The sequence below is a fragment of the Moschus berezovskii genome, chromosome 12 (assembly GCF_049115385.1).
Source record: "Moschus berezovskii isolate FMDL1 chromosome 12, NW_MosBer_1.0, whole genome shotgun sequence".
NCBI lineage: Eukaryota > Metazoa > Chordata > Mammalia > Artiodactyla > Moschidae > Moschus > Moschus berezovskii.
Genome location: NC_142471.1, coordinates 25,015,204 through 25,032,640, shown reverse-complemented (window position 1 = coordinate 25,032,640; position 17,437 = coordinate 25,015,204). Strand labels below are relative to the sequence as shown.

The following is a 17,437-nucleotide window of genomic DNA, read 5'->3' as shown; positions in this document are numbered from 1 at the left end:
TTCTTATAAGGGATACTTAGATATATTTAAAAGGAAATAGAATAATATATATATATAGGATATAAGGAAGTAGAATTTAGATTTTTATCATTTTATATCTTAAAATGGTATAATCTTTCATTATAGAAATATGTAGCCTTTATAAACAGTTTGATTTGTTTCCTTGATAAAATGTTGGTTTGTTTCAAATCTTGCTGTATTATATATTCCCTACTTGTATACTTAGTAGAAGATGAAAGTGAGTAGAGATGAGATGATGTTAAAGTAGGAGGCATTTGATCACATGTTGGGAGGAGGGTATGAAATTTCTGTGAAGAATGTTTTGGTAATAATAAGGTGTTTTCTTGAGGTTGGTTGTCTCCTCTTTGCTCTTTCCCTCCCCCAACTTATGTTGAGTATTTTTTCCTTTATAATGAGAATTTTAAAAACTAGTTTACATTGTGAATATGAAGGAATCCAATAGGTTTACTTTTACCTTTTGAATTTATAAATTAAAAAGGTTTTGAGTTTTTTCCTCTGATAATAGAATATCAGACTATAGAGGCTGAGGACTAAGAAAGGATGAGGTGACACCTTGGGTACTTAATATTCTAAAAATGCTTTTAAAAATTACCCCTGTCCCAGTTTTGTTAGCAGTTTTTATTCCTTTAAAATAAATGCATTTGATATTCTAAATTCTTCCATATTTTTAAACAATAAATAATACAAGGAGGAATTTTAGAGCTGCACTTATTTCTTGTTTCATAAATGAAAGAAGTATTTTTCAAGGTTCTATACTAACAATTAGATTGCTAGTTTTTTTTTAGTAGTCTTTTTTAAAACAATTACTTGGTGCTTTCAATGTAGGATATTTCATTTTAGAACGGGAACACAAAGAAAAATCACAAGAAAAAAAAATAAAAGCATTAAATGGTAAAAGCCAAATGTTTGGAGTGTGAGCACAAAAGGTGATCACTTTGAGCTTCCCTGGTGGCTCAGCAGTAAAGAATCCACCTGCAACGCAGGGTCCTGGGTTGGGAAGATGCCCTAGAAAAGGAAATGGCAACCCACTGCCGTATTCTTGCCTGGGGAATCCCATGCACAGAGGAACTGGGTGGGCTGTAGTCCATGGGGTTGCAGAAGAGTCAGACATAACTTAGTGACTAACAACAACATGGTGATCATTCTATTAGATGACTTTCTGTAAACCTTTTAGTTGACCAGGCTGTTTCTTATTCTATGGAAAGGTATGTTTTAATGCTGTTTTCTTTTTCTCTACACTGTCCATCCTAATTATTTTTTGAGAGACAACATTGTTCAGATTTATCATTATTATTATAGTTCCTTGCTTATTTAATGGTATCATCAATTATACATTACTGTAAAAATTTCAAAAGGATACTTTTTTTCTCAGAATAGTTTATTAAGCTCTTCTGCTGTGCTAAATACTGTGTTAGGTGCTATGTGAGTTCAGTAATACAGGAATTTGTTCTTTTTATTGTTCAGTCGCTAAGTCGTTTTCAACTCTTGACAATCCTATGGGCTGTAGATATCTATAAATAAGTTGAGGTTAGCTTATCCAGTCATAGTAGCTCCTTCATAGCATTATTATTAAATTTTTAATTTTTGTTTTCTAGATGGCTATTGACCAGGCCCACAGACAGAATGTCTCCTCTCTTTTTCTCCCAGTGATTGAATCTGTGAACCCTTGCTTAATTCTAGTGGTACGTAGGGAAAATATTGTAGGAGATGCAATGGAAGTCCTTAGGAAAACAAAAAATATAGACTACAAAAAGCCACTCAAGGTAATTTAACATTTTCTTTTGTATAATTGGAACTTTTATTCAGAAAATATGTTTAAAGTTTTCCTGTTTATTTTTAGTGTCTTTGAATCTTAATAAAAATATACTTAAATTATAGCTATTAATTGCTGAGCATTTATTCATAATAATTAATGTGTTATAGAGTCTCCAGAATATACTTTCATTTCTTTACTCAGTGTTTGCATTATCTTCTTTTAGGTTATATTTGTTGGAGAAGATGCTGTTGATGCAGGAGGGGTACGCAAGGAATTTTTCTTGCTTATCATGAGGGAATTATTGGATCCTAAATATGGAATGTTTAGGTATTACGAAGATTCCAGACTCATTTGGTTTTCTGATAAGGTAAAAAGTCCAACCATTTAAATTACATTTGTAAATAGATACACACACACCCCTATATATTTCTTTTTTTTGTTTACCCCTATATATTTCAACTTAACTCATTAATAAATAGGAATTATTACTAGATTCCTAACATTCACAAATCTGTTTTATTACAGTTTTAAAAATCATAAAATTTTGGACTTACAGTCATCAAAACAGATTATGTTTATCACACATTTCAAATTAGGAAAATAAATGAAGTAATGGTCAGCCTGAAAAATGATGTTGACTGTTCTGCTGAGTTAGATTTGAGGATTGAATAGCTACCAGATTAACTTTCATTCTGGGGAGAATTAATTTATCTTTAGGGGTCATTGATTTCTCTCTAGTATCATATAGGGCAGAGATAACTATGCAGCAAACTACATTTCATGATCTAAGTTCTTCCCATCACATAAAATCAGTGCCAACTCACTTACCTGTTTTCCATTGCTGTGCGTTCATGCTCAGTCACTCAGTCATGTCCAGTTCTGTGCAACTCAATGGACTGTAGCCCACCAGGCTCCTCTGTCCATGGGTTTTTCCAGGCAAGAATATTGGAGTGGATTACCATTTCGTTTTCTAGGGAATCTTCCCAACCCAGGGATCAAACCCACATCTCCTGTATCTCCTGCATTGGCAGGTAGATTCTTTACCACTGAGCAGTCTTCCACTTTCTAGCTAAAACTGGCAGAGGCAGAGTTGGGTAGTTATGACAGAGCCCCTGTGGCCAACAAAACCAATATTTACTATCTGCCCCTTTACAGAAGAAGTTTACTGCCCCCTGATTTAGAAACTGTAAGTGAAATGGGTGGTTCAGTTTGTAGAACTCTTGAGTTGAAAGAAATTTGGATTATGTACTATTTGTGCTAAAAACCCTGATGTATTATTTAGTCATTTCTTCCAGGAGACTGTCCTTTGTGATGTTAGCAGTCATGATGATCAGTGCCTAGGCTAGTTAGTTTATTAGGGGTTGCAGAATGATGCTACTCTTAATTCTGACATTTCTTTTTCATTTTTGGAGCTTAAGTACATACTTGTAAGGAAATTTCCTCATCTACTATTTGACCCTTAGTAATGGAAAAGCCTCTGATGCTGGGAAAGGTTGGGGGCGGGAGGAGAACGGGACGACAGAGAATGAGATGGCTGGATGGCATCACCGACTCTGTGGACATGAGTTTGAGTGAACTCCAGGAATTGGTGATGGACAGGGAGGCCTGGCGTGCTGTGATTCATGGGATTGCAAAAAGTCGGACACGACTGAACGACTGAACTGAACTGAACTGAATGCAGTTCATATGGGATCTTTTACATTCTCTGTCTGTCGTTACTTATTCTTCACAAGAATGAATCTGTTCATTAGCATACTCCAGGGGTGACGATTCATTTTTTGGTTTCTTTTCAAATATTACTGTATAGTCATGGATTAAACATATTTGATGTTTTTTAATCCATTGCTGTATGCTGTGCTCAGTCGCTTGAGTTGTGTCCAACTCTTTGCAGCCCCACAGACCATTGCCCAACAGGCTTCTCTGTCTGTGGCATTATTCCAGCGAGAATACTGGAGTGGGTTGCCATGCCCTACTCCAGGAGATCTTCCCAACCCAGGGATTGACTCTACATCTCCTACTTCTCCAGTGGATTCTTTCCTGCTGAGCCACCAGGGAAGCCCTTCAATCTATTGCAGTTATTATCTTTATTGATTTTATCCCGTTTTTGTCAGGAGAACTCTTCAACTTGGCACCTGAGTCCTTTTGATACAGTCTTAATACTCTGCTTCCCAGGTAATAATACTCAGGCTTCCCAGGTGGTACTAGGGGTAAAGAATTCTCGTGCCAATGTAGGAGACGTAAGAGACATGGGTTCAGTCCCCAGGTTGGGAAGATCCCTTGGAGGAGGGATGACACTCCAGTGTCATCCCCTAGAATGAATGACACTCCACTCCAGTATTCTTGCTCTAATAATCCCAGACAGAGAAGTCTGGTGGTCTGCTGCAGTCCGTGAGGTCACAGAGAGTCGGACATAACTGAGTGTCTGAGCACTAATACTCTTTTAAGTAATTTCCTTGCTACCTGGTGTACTTGGTATGATAAAATGTTCTAGACTTGTACGTTACTGCCTAACAATGTCAGCCTTTCAACCAATATTATGATAACTGAAAATACAGTTGACCCTTGAACAATAGAGATTTGAACTGTGTGTTTTCACTTATATGCAGATTCTTTACAACAAATATATACTGTGATTCTACACTATCCTCAGTTGGTTGAATCTGTAGATAGAGGACCAACTAGAAGATTATACTCAAGTTTTCAACTGCACAGGGGATCAGCATTCCTAACCCCTGAGATGTTCAAGGGTCAACTGTAGTTCTGTTTTAATTATTTTGCAGGGTTTTTTGTCCTTTGAGTATAACCTTGGAGAGAAGCAATCAAATAACTGTTTTGATATCACTTGAAATTGGTACACTGTGTATCATTATATCAAGTGGATGCATACTTAGGTTAACTTGTAGAATTTAATTTTGATTTTTAGGGATTGCTTATTTAAGTTTAGTTTTATAATTATATGAAATATTAATATAGCTCGAAAGTCAAGTCTACAAAATAAGGTATCTAAAAGAGGTCTAGCTTTTGTTTCTACCCTCTCCACTGTATTTCCTCCCTCTTCTTAAAGGTATTCTTTTGAAAAGAAATGTTATGGTTTATCATTTTTTGAAAAACAAATATAAGTACCAGTGTCAGATTCCTGGTTTTAACTATGGTTATTTACGCTGTTATCATTGGGGAAATCTGAGTAAAGGATACAATATATACTATACTATTTGTGTAATTTCTTGGGAGTCAAAGTATTTTAAAATAAATAGTATTTTTTTTAAAGAAGTGGTATACTATACATATTTTTTTCTTCATCAAGAAACGGTTCTTTATTTACAAGAGAAATTGAAGCATGTTTGCTTGTCGTTGTGATTAATTACTTGAAAAGTAGAAAATCAGTCATGCGAGAGGGGTTATCAACTGCAGGAGCAGAGTCCTTGAGTTGTGAAGAAAGGATAGAGTTGGGTATCCTAGTGGAGATCGACCCGTATTAGACACAGATCAATAATATCATGAGACAAAGCCAAGTGTATATGTAAATGCAAATCTCTTGGTAGTTTTGATGGTGGGAGGTTGTGAAAGTTCACTTAAGAGTTATTTCTACTTCACGGTGAAATAAGATGCATGTTTGTTAGAAGGTTAGAGTAAGGGGGAGGGTATTGGAATCTTGAAGAAGAAAGGAGAAAGAGTGAAATAATAACCCAAGGAAGTGGATCTCTCTTAACTTTTCAGTTATATCTTAATTTGGGCAATAGAAGCCCAATAGAGCTGGCTCCTACTTAGTGTACTTTTGACATGTCACCATTTTTCTTTCATTATGCTTTATATTTGGTATACAGTTTGGTACAGAAAATGTTCCATGCTGGTTTTGTGTTTTCCATACCCTGGTCCTGACACTAGCTATTTCTTCTAAGGGCCCTGGCTTCTTTAAGAATAAAATGGTATTTAGAAATCCAACTGTGGATGCTAAGTGTACTCTTTCGTACCAAGGATCATTGCTTTCAGAGTCTCATAGCAGACAAAACTAGGATACATATATGTATGTATATTACATGGCACGTATCTCCTGGCTTTCAACATATTATGGATATTTATGTATACATGTACATATACACACATGTAAAAATCGTGAGCTGATACTGATCCCTCTAATTCTGTACAAACACTACAGAGTTTACTTTGGCCTTCTCCTTTTCACTTAAGTCACTAGTGAAAAACTTTACGGTAAGTAGCTTGTCTTCTGGCTACCTTTGCTAAAAGCTCAGCCCCAGACATCCTGGGAAGGAGGGAGTAATGCAGAGTGTCGTATGTTCTTTTTAATTTAACATTATTTTTTAATGAGATAAAATTTGCATAACTAAGTTCTTCCTTTTAAGAATTTTTTGAATACAGAGTATTTAGTACATTCACAGGGTTATGCAACCCTCACCACTATCTAGTTCTATTTCATCACCTCAAAATGGAACTTGTAGACATAAGCAATTTCTCCCCATATCCTTTCAACCTCAGGCAATCACTGCTTTACTATTTATTTCCATGCATTTGTCTGTTCTTGATACTTGCTGTTAATGGAAACCATATAGTTTAATGGGCTTTGGTCTCTGACTTCTCTCATTTAGGATAGTGTTTCCAAGGCTCATCCATTTGTATCGTGTCAGTACTTTATTCCTTTTTGTAGCTGAATAATACTCTGTTGTATAGCTATACCACATTCGTTTATTCATTCGTTAGTTGACAGACATTTTGGGTTGTTTACCTCTTTCGGTGAAATACTCTTGAATAGTACTAGTATGAAAACTTGTGTGCAAGTTATTGTTTGCAATTTTTTGGATATGTACTTATGAGTGGAATTGTTAGGTGATGTGATAGTTCTGTTTGACTTTTTGAGGAACCACCAAATTGTTTTCCACAGTGGCTGAACCATTTTACATTTCCATTAGGAATATATGAGGATTCCAGTTTCAACATTTGCTACTTTGTTTTTTAAAAAAATGTATTTTAAAATGTATTTTATGCATGTATTTATTTCTTCTTACGGTAGTGGGTTTGAAGTGGTATCTCATTGTGGTTCAGTTTGCATCCCCTGCTGACTAATGATGTATTTGTTTGGCCATTTGTATACTTTCTTTAGCAAAATGTCTTTTTTTTTTTGGCGGCCTCCCTCTCGCTGCCAGACTAAGACACCATGGCAACCGCTGGGCCGCTCAGTCCTTCCGGAGCATCGAGAGCGCTGTCGAGCACAGAATTGGCGTCCCCCGCCCAAAATGTCATTTTTAAGTTGGATTTTTATTGTTGTTGCTGTTTTAAGAGTTCTTTTATGTATTCTGGATACTGGATCTTTGAGAAATATATGATTTGCAAATATTGTCTCCCACTATGTGAATTAACTTTTCACTTTCTTGATAATGTCCTTTGATATCAAAAGTTTTAAATATTGGTAAAGTCTTTTCTCAGTCTGTTTCATATATTGTTGCTTGTGCTTTTTGGTGTTATAATTAAGAAACCATGGACAAATTGAAGGTCATGAAGATTTACCCCTGAGTTGTCTTATAAGAGTTTTATAGTTTTTGCTGTTATATTTAGGTCTTTGATATATCATGAGTTCATTTGACTATGGTTTGAGGTAAGAGTTCAACTTCATTCTTTATATGTTAATACCTGGTTATCTCACCATTATTAAAGAGACTAATATTCTTTCCCCACTGAATAGTCTTGGCATCCTTGTTGAAAATATGGACTTATTTCTGGACTCTCAATTTTATTCAAATGATGTATTTGTCTGTTCTTATGCCAGTACTACACTGTCTTGTTTACTGTAGCTTTGTAGATTTTGAAATTGCAATGTGTGAGTCCTCCTACTTTGTTCTTCCTATTCAAGATTTTTTTGACTATTAGGAATCCTTTGCAATTCTGTATAAATTTTACAGTTAGCTTTCCATTTCTGCAAAAAAGAAAAAGGCCATTGAGATTTTGAAAGAGAATACATTGAATCTGTATATCAGTTTGGGAAGTGTTATCTTCTAGTCTATGGACATGGGATATCTTTCCGGTTATTTAGGTCTTTTAATTTCTTTCAGCACCGTTTTGTAGTTTTCAGTGTACAAGTCTTACACTTCTGTGGTTAAATTTATTTCTAATTATTTTGTTCTTTTTGATACTGCTGTAACTGGAATTTTTTTCTCAATTTTAGTTTTAGTTCATTGCTAATGTATAGAAATATAGCTGATTGTTTCCTGTGTTGATCATGTGCTAATTTCACTTATTATATCTTAATTGTTTTATGGACTCTTCAGAATTTCTGTTTACAAGATCGTGTCATCTATAAATTCAATAGGTTTAATTTTACTCTTTCTTTTCTATTTGGATACTTCTATTTCTTTTTCTTATCTAATTGCCCTGCCTAGAACATACAATATGTTTACAAATGCAAATAGTGAGAGTGGACATGTTTCTCAATTTTTCCTGATCTGAGTGGAATGTCAGCTGTGGATTTTCATAAATTCCTTGAATCATGTTAAGGAAATTATCTTCTATGCCTGGTTTGTTGAGTTTATTTTATCATGAAAGGGTGTTAGATTTTATTCAGATTTTTTTTTTTTCTGCATCAGTTGAGGTGATCATGTGGTTTCTTTCCTTCATTCCATTATGTGATGTATTACATTGGTTGATTTTCTTATGTTCAACCGCCTTGCATTCCTGGACCATTTACTTGGTCATGATGTGTAATTGTTTTTATATGCTGCTGGATTCAGTTTGCTAGTATTCTGTTGACAATTATTCTGTTATTATTAGGAATACTGCTTTATGGTTTTCTTTGGGTGGGGTGTGTGTATGAGAGAGATGTCTTTGTCTGACTTTGTTATCATGGTATCCCTAACCTCATAGAATGAGTTAAGAACTGTCTCCTTCTCTTCCTTTTCTAAGAAGACTTTGAGATTGATAGGTGCTAATTCTTCTAAATATTTGGTAGAATCTGGTCTCAGGCTTTTGTTGAAAGGTTTTTGATTGATGGTTCAATCTCTTGTTACAAGTTTCTTTAGGTTTTCTAATTCTTCTTATGTAAGTTTGTGTGTTTCTACGAATTTATCCATTTCATCTATATTACCTATTTTGGTGGCATTTAGTTATTCTTAACTGTGGCCTAATTTCTCATTATTGTCTTATAATCCTTTTATTTTTATAAAGTCAGTAATAATGTTCACACTTTCAGTCCTGAATCTAGTAAGTTTTCTCTTTTTTTCTTGGTCATTCTAGTAGAGGTTTGTTAATTTTGTTGCTCTCCACTTTAACCTTTATTACTTTCCCCATCTGCTAGGTTTGAGTTTGGTTTACTCTTCTTTTTGTAGTTCCTTAGGATATAAAGTTAAGTTATTTATTTGAGGTATTGTTTCTTTTTAAATTTAGATGCTTACAACTATAAAAATTTCTTTTTGAACACTGCTTTCCCTGTCTTCCATAAGTTTTTGTATGATGTGTTTTCATTTTTAGGAGTCCAAGTATTTCTGATTTCCCTTGTGGTGGTACCTTCTTTGACTAATCAGTTTTTTAAAAGTGTGTTGTTTAATCTCCACATCTCTGAATTTTCCACTTTTAAAATGTAGTCATTTAAAATTCATCATTTATTGGTTTTGTTTCTTATTCATCCAGTTTTCTTTTTTTTTTTTTTGTCTTTTCCTTGTAATTCTTGGCTGTTTATTATTTTAGAATGTGACACTGAAATGCCACCTAGACACTTTTGTGTGTGGGCGTATGCACATTTATGTTTATGGCCCCATTCGTAAAGTGATTAGGTAGAGCTCTTTCAAGAATGAACCTGCTTATGTCAGCATGTGTAAGTTTTTTACCCTGTGTGTTTACAGGGACCCTGGCTGTCAATGTTCTCGTAGTGTTCCAGACACTGGAAAGGGAAGCTAGGATTCCTGTTGATCACTGTATAGACTTCCATTTGATCCCTTTTTTTTGAAGCGGGACCCCGAGCATCAGTCATCTCAGATTCCAGAGCTTCTTTGATTCATCCTTTCTAGAAAGTCAAAGGCCTCTCCCGTCAAGCATCCTGTTTTCAACCCCTTTCTGATACTTGACTCTCAGAGTTACGTTTTACTAACTGAGGTAGCTGGAGTACCCCTGACTTCACAGGGATAGACTGGCACTGTCAGTTCCTGAGCCTACAGCATAGATGAGCTTGTTGTTGTTTTTTTTATTGGCTTTTCTCTACAAGCTACTGTTTACATTTTTCTGCTTTACCAAATCAGACCAGCCATTTATTTTTCATAATTTGAGATATTGAAATCTCTTTCGTGCTGTTGAAACTCCTCCCTATTCTTCTTTCTTGTGAATTTATGCCATTTATTCCTGTATTCTCATCTAGAGGGATTTCTGGAAGAAGAGATATTAACACATACTCAATCTGCCTGATTTAAGGACTTTTTGAACTTCAACACAATGTAGGGACATCACAGAAGAAAAAGATGAATCTGACCAATGAAAAATATGAGATAAAAAAACATAAAAGGCATATATGTATTGAATATGACACAGGGTAATAACCCTAACATATGATGTATTCAAATATAAATATATAAGAAAACACTAACCCCTAAAAGATAAATGGGCCAAGTACACAAAAAGACTTTTCAAAAACACACACAAATCTATAATTTTTAGTATCACTAGTAGTCAAAAATCTACAGTGAAACAAGTTGTCGTTTTTTAACTCAAATATATTTTATGTGTGTATATAGATGAAAATGTGGAAAGATAGTCTTTTTCCTGGACTACAATGGCAGTATAAACTAGAACAGTTGTGGAGGAAGAGTTTTTATGGTTTGCTTAGCATTCCTTTGACTTTGAAATTCTTCCTTGCAAAGCAGAATTTCTTCTATGGAAATATTCCAAACTATGGACCAGTTTTATATGCAAAAAAGATACCCATCTGATTTTGAAAATTACTAGCTAATTAGAATATTTATCGAGCCTTTACTGTGTCCTATAAGAAGTATGCTAAAAGCATTTTACATACATTATTCCACTTAATCCTCACAATACCCTTATGAGATTAATATTGCTTTTATCTTGAAAACACTGAGACTAGATAGTGAATGAACTATGTCTGGAGCCCCAGATCTAATTTAAAAATTTCTTGCTGTTAATTACATGCTCACAGAATTTCCTGTGACCATATATTAATTCTTTAAAAAATATTAAATCTTTAATTCTTTAAAAATTACTGAAGGAAACAAGCATTGTTTTTAATATTTTAATAATCTAGATGTCCAACTATAGTTATTAATAGCTAATTTAGCAAGCCATAATAGCTAATTTAGCAAGCCATGATACTTCTATATGATTAATATGCAGCTATTAAAAATCATGTTCTGGAAGAGTAATGACATAAGAAAATACTTGTGTTGTAATTAGAAGAATGAGAAAACCTTTAATAAGTTTTATATTATTTTTCTGAACTTATAGTAGATGGAAATACATTAAAATTTTTTAAAATCATTGTCCCTGGTGTTTCTGAGTGATTGAGTTACAGGTGTTTAATTCATTTTCTTCCGTAAGCTTTTTATTTTTCAAATTTTGAATGTATATAATTTTTCAAATCAGAAAAAAGTTCTAGTAATAATTTCATTTATTAATATAATGCTTAGTGATGTGAAAATGATTATATTTCTGGGGTAAAAGTCAGTTGTGAAATTATATGTATAGTATCCTCTCAACTAGATTTTAATTTTGTCTCTCCTAGAAAATACATTGAATGAAAGTGTACCAAAATACTAGCATTAATATTGCCCCAGGGAGATAGGAATGAGAATGAACTTTTTTCTTTTTATTCATTAATTTTTTTCTGTATTTTCAGACGTTTGAAGACAGTGATTTATTCCACTTGATTGGTGTTATCTGTGGATTAGCAATTTATAATTTTACTATTGTGGACCTCCATTTTCCTTTGGCTTTATATAAGAAACTGCTAAAAAAGAAGCCATCCCTGGAAGATTTGAAAGAACTGGTGCCTGATGTTGGGAGGTTAGTTGTAAAAAGTGGCAAGAATGGGGTTTAGAAAATAGGAAATGGGGGATGTACAGAAGTTTTCTTTTTAGGAATAATTACGTTTCTGTTGTTCTTGTTGAATTTCCAAAATAAAGCAATAGTCCTTCTAATAAAGGAAAAAGCCATTGTGAGGGTTTTCTACTGAAAGAGTTATATGTATAAAGCCATGTGCTAAATTTTTAGTTTAACAATACTTTGTGAATATCAGATAATAAATTTAGGAAGGTAATGTTTCCTGAATGTAGTTAAATAATTTATTTGGACTTTTGCTTCTAATCACCTTCATTCCTAGGTGGAATATTTTATTTATTACATTAAATGGAATAAAAAATTTTATGTAAGAACAAGTATTGAAAATGGGTGCATATATGGCCTTTGTATTCAAAGGAAGACGTAGAAACCTTAGTTTTTTTCTCTTCAACATTGTTTATAAATTTGCCAGTCACTCAGTTGTGTTCAACTCTTTGTAACCCCATGGACTGCAGCCCACCAGACACCTCTGTCCATGGGATTCTTCAGGCAAGAATCCTGGAATGGTTTGCCATTTTAGGGGATCTTCCTGACCCAGGGATTGAACCCGGGTCTCCTGCATTGCAGGCAGATTCTTCACTATCTGAGTCACCAGGGAAGGCCTAAAAATTATAATAAGAAACATTGAAAATGGGTGGATACATGGCCTTTGTATTCAAAGGAAGAGATATAAACCTTAGTTTTTTTTTCTTCAACATTGTTTATAAATTTGCTTGTACAACCACCATTCTGAAACACTAAAAGTACAGATTAGCAAAAGGATTTGATCAAGAATGAATGAGAAATATATACCTACTCATAGGCAAACTAGTCAGAATATGCAATTATATTTTACTTCAAAGCAACATACATATTGTTTTTCAGAAGCATGCAACAGTTACTGGACTATCCTGAAGATGATGTTGAAGAGACATTTTGTCTTAATTTTACGGTAAGATGGAAAGACATAGAGTCTTGATTGTTCATCATCCCTTTTATTTATCAGCTATGCCTTATGGTTTTTATTTTGATGAATGGAATTCTTAAAGAACCCTTTAGCTAACATTTATTGAGCATTAACTATATGCTAGTCACATGTATTATTTCATTTAATCCTCATAATCCCAAGAGAATTGGTATTATTATCCTTATTTTACAGATGAGAAAACTGAAAACAGTTGTCACATTTCAGAGATAGTATTTGTATCCAGCTCTGTGACTGGATAAGCCTGTGTTGTTTAACATTATACTAAAGATCTTTACAGATACAAGGGGTCCTCTTTATTCAAGTGTTCATTTTTTTGAGTCTGCCATCACAATATTTAGAGAAGCAAAGGTTATTGTAATGTGAGAATATCCACTAATGAATTTGTCACCTAAAAGATAAATTCCCACTCAGACATCCCTTTTATACTAATACTCATCCTTGCCAATTTTGTCTTACTCTGGATGCAATGCAATATAAATGGAAATACATTGAAATATTATTTGGAAAATGAAATTACAAATCTTAAAAAAGATGTAGAATTTAATTCAGTGAGAGGGATGTTCAGTAAGTCATCTAGTCTTTATGCAGAACCATTGATAAATGAGGATCTGGCAGAAGTAGAATAGTTGACAATTAAAGGAGAGAAAAATCAGCAAGGATTATGATAAGGCACTTCAGAAGTAACTATTTGAATACTGTAAATTAGACTCTCGGGAAAATGGTAAAAACCTTCAGTTTTTCTTTTTTCCTGTCTATTCTTTTCAAAAACTTCATGTGCCCTTCCCTCCACATAGCCTCAAACTGTCCTCTTTGTGTTTTTACAGCCAAAGCTGACAAAAGATACCATATTCTTATATCACACAGTTTGCCAAAAAAATTATGTGCCCCCTCAAAAATGTTTGTCCATTCTTTGGTCATTTTAAGAATTGGCACATAGTGCAGTTTTAAGAAAATTTGATAGGTTTAAAGGGAAATAGGTTAATTTCTTTTAGTAATGTTTAACTTTTTTTCAAGAAAACGTCCTCCTTGAATTCATATTTACTATGAAATTTTAGTTCTCCTTTTCAGTTGAAGCACTTAATAACCCTATCAGTTTTCTTTGGATCTTTACTGATCATCTCAGTTGACTGAAGCATTGACTTCTAAGCTTTAATTTATCAGTTCATCAAGTTTGTGAATATTTAGTAAGATCTATGCTAATTCAAACATTCCTTCCCACTGATGCTAATTCAAACATTCCTTCCCACTGTCGTTTTTTTCCCAGATATACTCAGCAGCTCTTTGCTACTTATAGAATAGTAGCTTTAGAATGGGCTTCAAATCATTTGTAATCTGGCTTTCTAACTTCCATTGTATCCTTCCATTCATGCCATGTCTCACAGTATTCTTTTATATGCCTCACCTTCCCTGTTTTTTAGGGGCATGCATTTTTTTGATATTTGGTCTGTCTATCCTTTTGTTCAGTCCCTGTCCTTAGTCAGAAATTCTATCCTCTCCTAATCTTTCAGAGCCTTACTCATCCTTTTAGATGCTTTTCAAATGACATTTTTTCCTCAAGGTTTTTTATACTTTCTCTGTTAGAAGTAAGCTTTCTTCCATGGTCTGATAGTATTTTGTTCATGTCTCTATTATAGCATTTATTTTACTATAATAATGAGTTGTTTACATATCACATTTCTCCTTCTTTATTGGGTAGCAAATTCCAGAGCAGGAATTTATTCATCTTTTATCATTCCACTCCTAGTATAGTATTTTATAAACAGGTACTAAAAAAATGTTAATAGAAGAGAGTAATATTCCCAACAAAAAGAGGGAATAGGAAGAGAAAAGATGCAAAGGTGGGAATGATAACATATGTAGGAAAATGAGCACACTAGTAAGGGAATAAGAAAATCCAAAATAAATGACTCTTTATAAACCAAATTAACAGCAAACTGGAAGAACCACCTAGTTAAGAATGCAGCAAGAAGGAATACCAGAGTGGCAGCTGTCATGTGGGAAGAATGCATATCTATTCCAAAGTTGAATGCATTCTGACTTGGAGTCTATCACTTGTCCAAGGAAAACATCCTTCCTAATATTTTACTCCTGTAGTGACCCTTCTGAAGTTTTACACGGGATAATTACTCAATTTCCTGTTATTAACAAACTAAAACCTTGTTAATTTATAATTAGTTAGTCAAGGTAGGATTTCAAACTGCTAGAGAAGATGAAAATTTCTAGCTGTGGCTTCATGCAGAATTCACAAATAAGCTTTTGCTACCAGAATTTTACTTCAAACTTATTATTTCTTACATTTAATGAGAGAAAGGTAGATTATAATAGGTTATTAAAATAATAAGTTTTGAGTCTGACATTGACTTTTTTTAAAAATTTAAATTAATAGATCACAGTTGAAAACTTTGGTGCAACAGAAGTGAAAGAACTGGTTCTAAATGGTGCAGACACAGCTGTTAACAAACAAAATCGGTAAGTGACTTCTAGCAGCATCAGTGGTAGTAATGAGATGCAGTAGGCATTTTCTTCTGTATTTGGAATTATGTCACAGTCTTAAGTTTTTACTCAAATAAATTTACTCTTTGAACGGTAAGGACGTAATCAATCTTCCTTTTGCTCCTGTTAAGACATTAATAAAGGGACCAAAAGATCATCATCAACAGGAACAAAGAGAAGGAAGAGGAGACAACAACAGACACATTTTCGGAAGCTAGAAACCAGTGGTACCTAACTTCAGCCAGCCAGAAGAAGCTGCAGCACAAAATGGACTAGGAGCCATGAAGGCAGGCAGTTCATATTGCAGAACAATAGTTTAGGCATTGAGGATGAAGAAATGGGTTAAAAAGTGTATGGATTTTAAGGGGAAACTGGAAACAGAGATTGGCTGTTGCAGGAAGCAGTTAGAGACCCATTTCCCATAGTGCACGTGTGGCCTAGCAACTTTCCCTCTCCAGCTGGGCAGACTGGAGATTTACCGATCAAGCTAAGGGAACTGTGGATTTGAGGACAGTTAGGCAAAGCACTGAAATGAAAACATGAAGATTAAGTGAAAGTCTACAGCTCTCTCCTCCTTGACACTGTATTGGAAGATTCTTCTCCGGGAGAACTGCCGAACTTTTAAATGTAAATGAATAATGAACAGTAGACATTTCAGAAAAGACCAAAACGGTAAAACAGAATGCTAGAGAAACAGAAACTGTGCAGGATGAACAAATGTCAATAAAAATTGAAATCAATATCCTCAAACTGGTAAGAGTAGCATCCATGAGGATAATATTAAAAACTGAAAAACTTTCATTGGAAGAAATGGAATGAATGAAATTTGTCAAATGGTACCCCCCAAAATTTCCAGAAGTGAATGACATGCCTTTTAAGAATGACAGCATGGAAACTGGAAAAAAAAAAACAAACCCGTAATACAAGGCAAAATTACATGAAATTTCACAACCTGAAAAAAAAAAACGAACCCTGAAACCTTTCGGGAAAAAAAAATAGCAGACCATACACAAAGAATTAAGAATCAAAATAATATCAGATTTATAAAGATTAACACTGAAGTTAGATCAACATTCTGGGAGAGAATTATTTTAAACATAGAGTTCTATATTGAAACTATCCAGTATGTGGTTCAGTTCCATTCAGTTGCTCAGTCGTGTCCGACTCTGTGACCCCACGAACTGCAGCACACTAGGCTGTGTGTGCTGTCCATCACCAACTGTCCATCACCAACTCCCAGAGTTTACTCAAATTCATGTCCATTGAGTCAGTGATCCAACCATCTCATCCTCTGTTTGTCACCTTCTCCTCCTGCCCTCAATTTTTCCCGGCTTCAGGGCCTTTTCAAATGAGTCAGCTCTTTGCATCAGGTGGCCAAAGTATTGAAGTTTCAGCTTCAACATCAGTCCTTCAATGAACATTCAGGACTGATTTCCTTTAGGATGGACTGGTTGGATCTCCTTGCAGTTGAAGGAACTCTCACGAGTCTTCTCCAACCTCACAGTTCAAAAGCATCAATTCTTCGGTGCTCAGCTTATAGTCCAACTCTCACATCCATACATACAAGGATGTGGTACGTAAAAATTTTTTATACATGCAGAGTCTTAGAGAATTTATTTCCAATGCAATTTTCTCAAGAAGTTACTAGAGGATATGTCCTACCAAAACAAGGAATTGAACCAAGAATGAGGGAAAAGGGATCAAAAAAAAAAAGAGAGGCAAATAGAAACAGTGGTGTGTACAAGATTTAGAAATAACTGTCAGTCTGCGTTAGATCAGGAAGATGGAGGGCTCCAGGAGGAATGTCTTCAGGAAAACAATGCAGCCTAGTATATTTGAGTGAATCTAAAGGAGACTGACATTTCTGTTGAAGTTGGAAATGAGGTAGCAACCTGAGGGACACAAAAATTCTTCTTCAGAAAAGTAATTGTAGAACACTCCCTAACTTAGTATTTATAGTCATAAAAATGTTAACAATGAATATTGAACCAATATTCAGCATTCAGTTCATCAGATAATATTTATAATTGTAGATCAAGGTAGATCGAGGAATAACAGAACTCTATTGTTGAAGTTTGAAGGTAGATACCAAAAGGAACGACAGAGTTAATGAATAGTTTTCTTCAAGTTGCCAG

General features: G+C 34.4%; 1 protein-coding gene across 6 annotated transcripts in view; it reads left to right on the top strand.

The window, feature by feature from the left end:
* Positions 1-17,437, top strand: part of HERC4 (HECT and RLD domain containing E3 ubiquitin protein ligase 4) — a 129,427-nt gene that overhangs the window by 105,443 nt on the left and 6,547 nt on the right. For all 6 annotated transcript variants that reach the window (XM_088841921.1, XM_055425624.2, XM_055425621.2 and 3 more), the window contains 5 exons: positions 1,617-1,784; positions 2,001-2,144; positions 11,622-11,788; positions 12,707-12,773; positions 15,196-15,278. In XM_088841921.1, the coding sequence (XP_088698047.1) occupies positions 1,617-1,784; positions 2,001-2,144; positions 11,622-11,788; positions 12,707-12,773; positions 15,196-15,278 (629 nt within the window). The remainder of the gene's footprint in view (positions 1-1,616; positions 1,785-2,000; positions 2,145-11,621; positions 11,789-12,706; positions 12,774-15,195; positions 15,279-17,437) is intronic.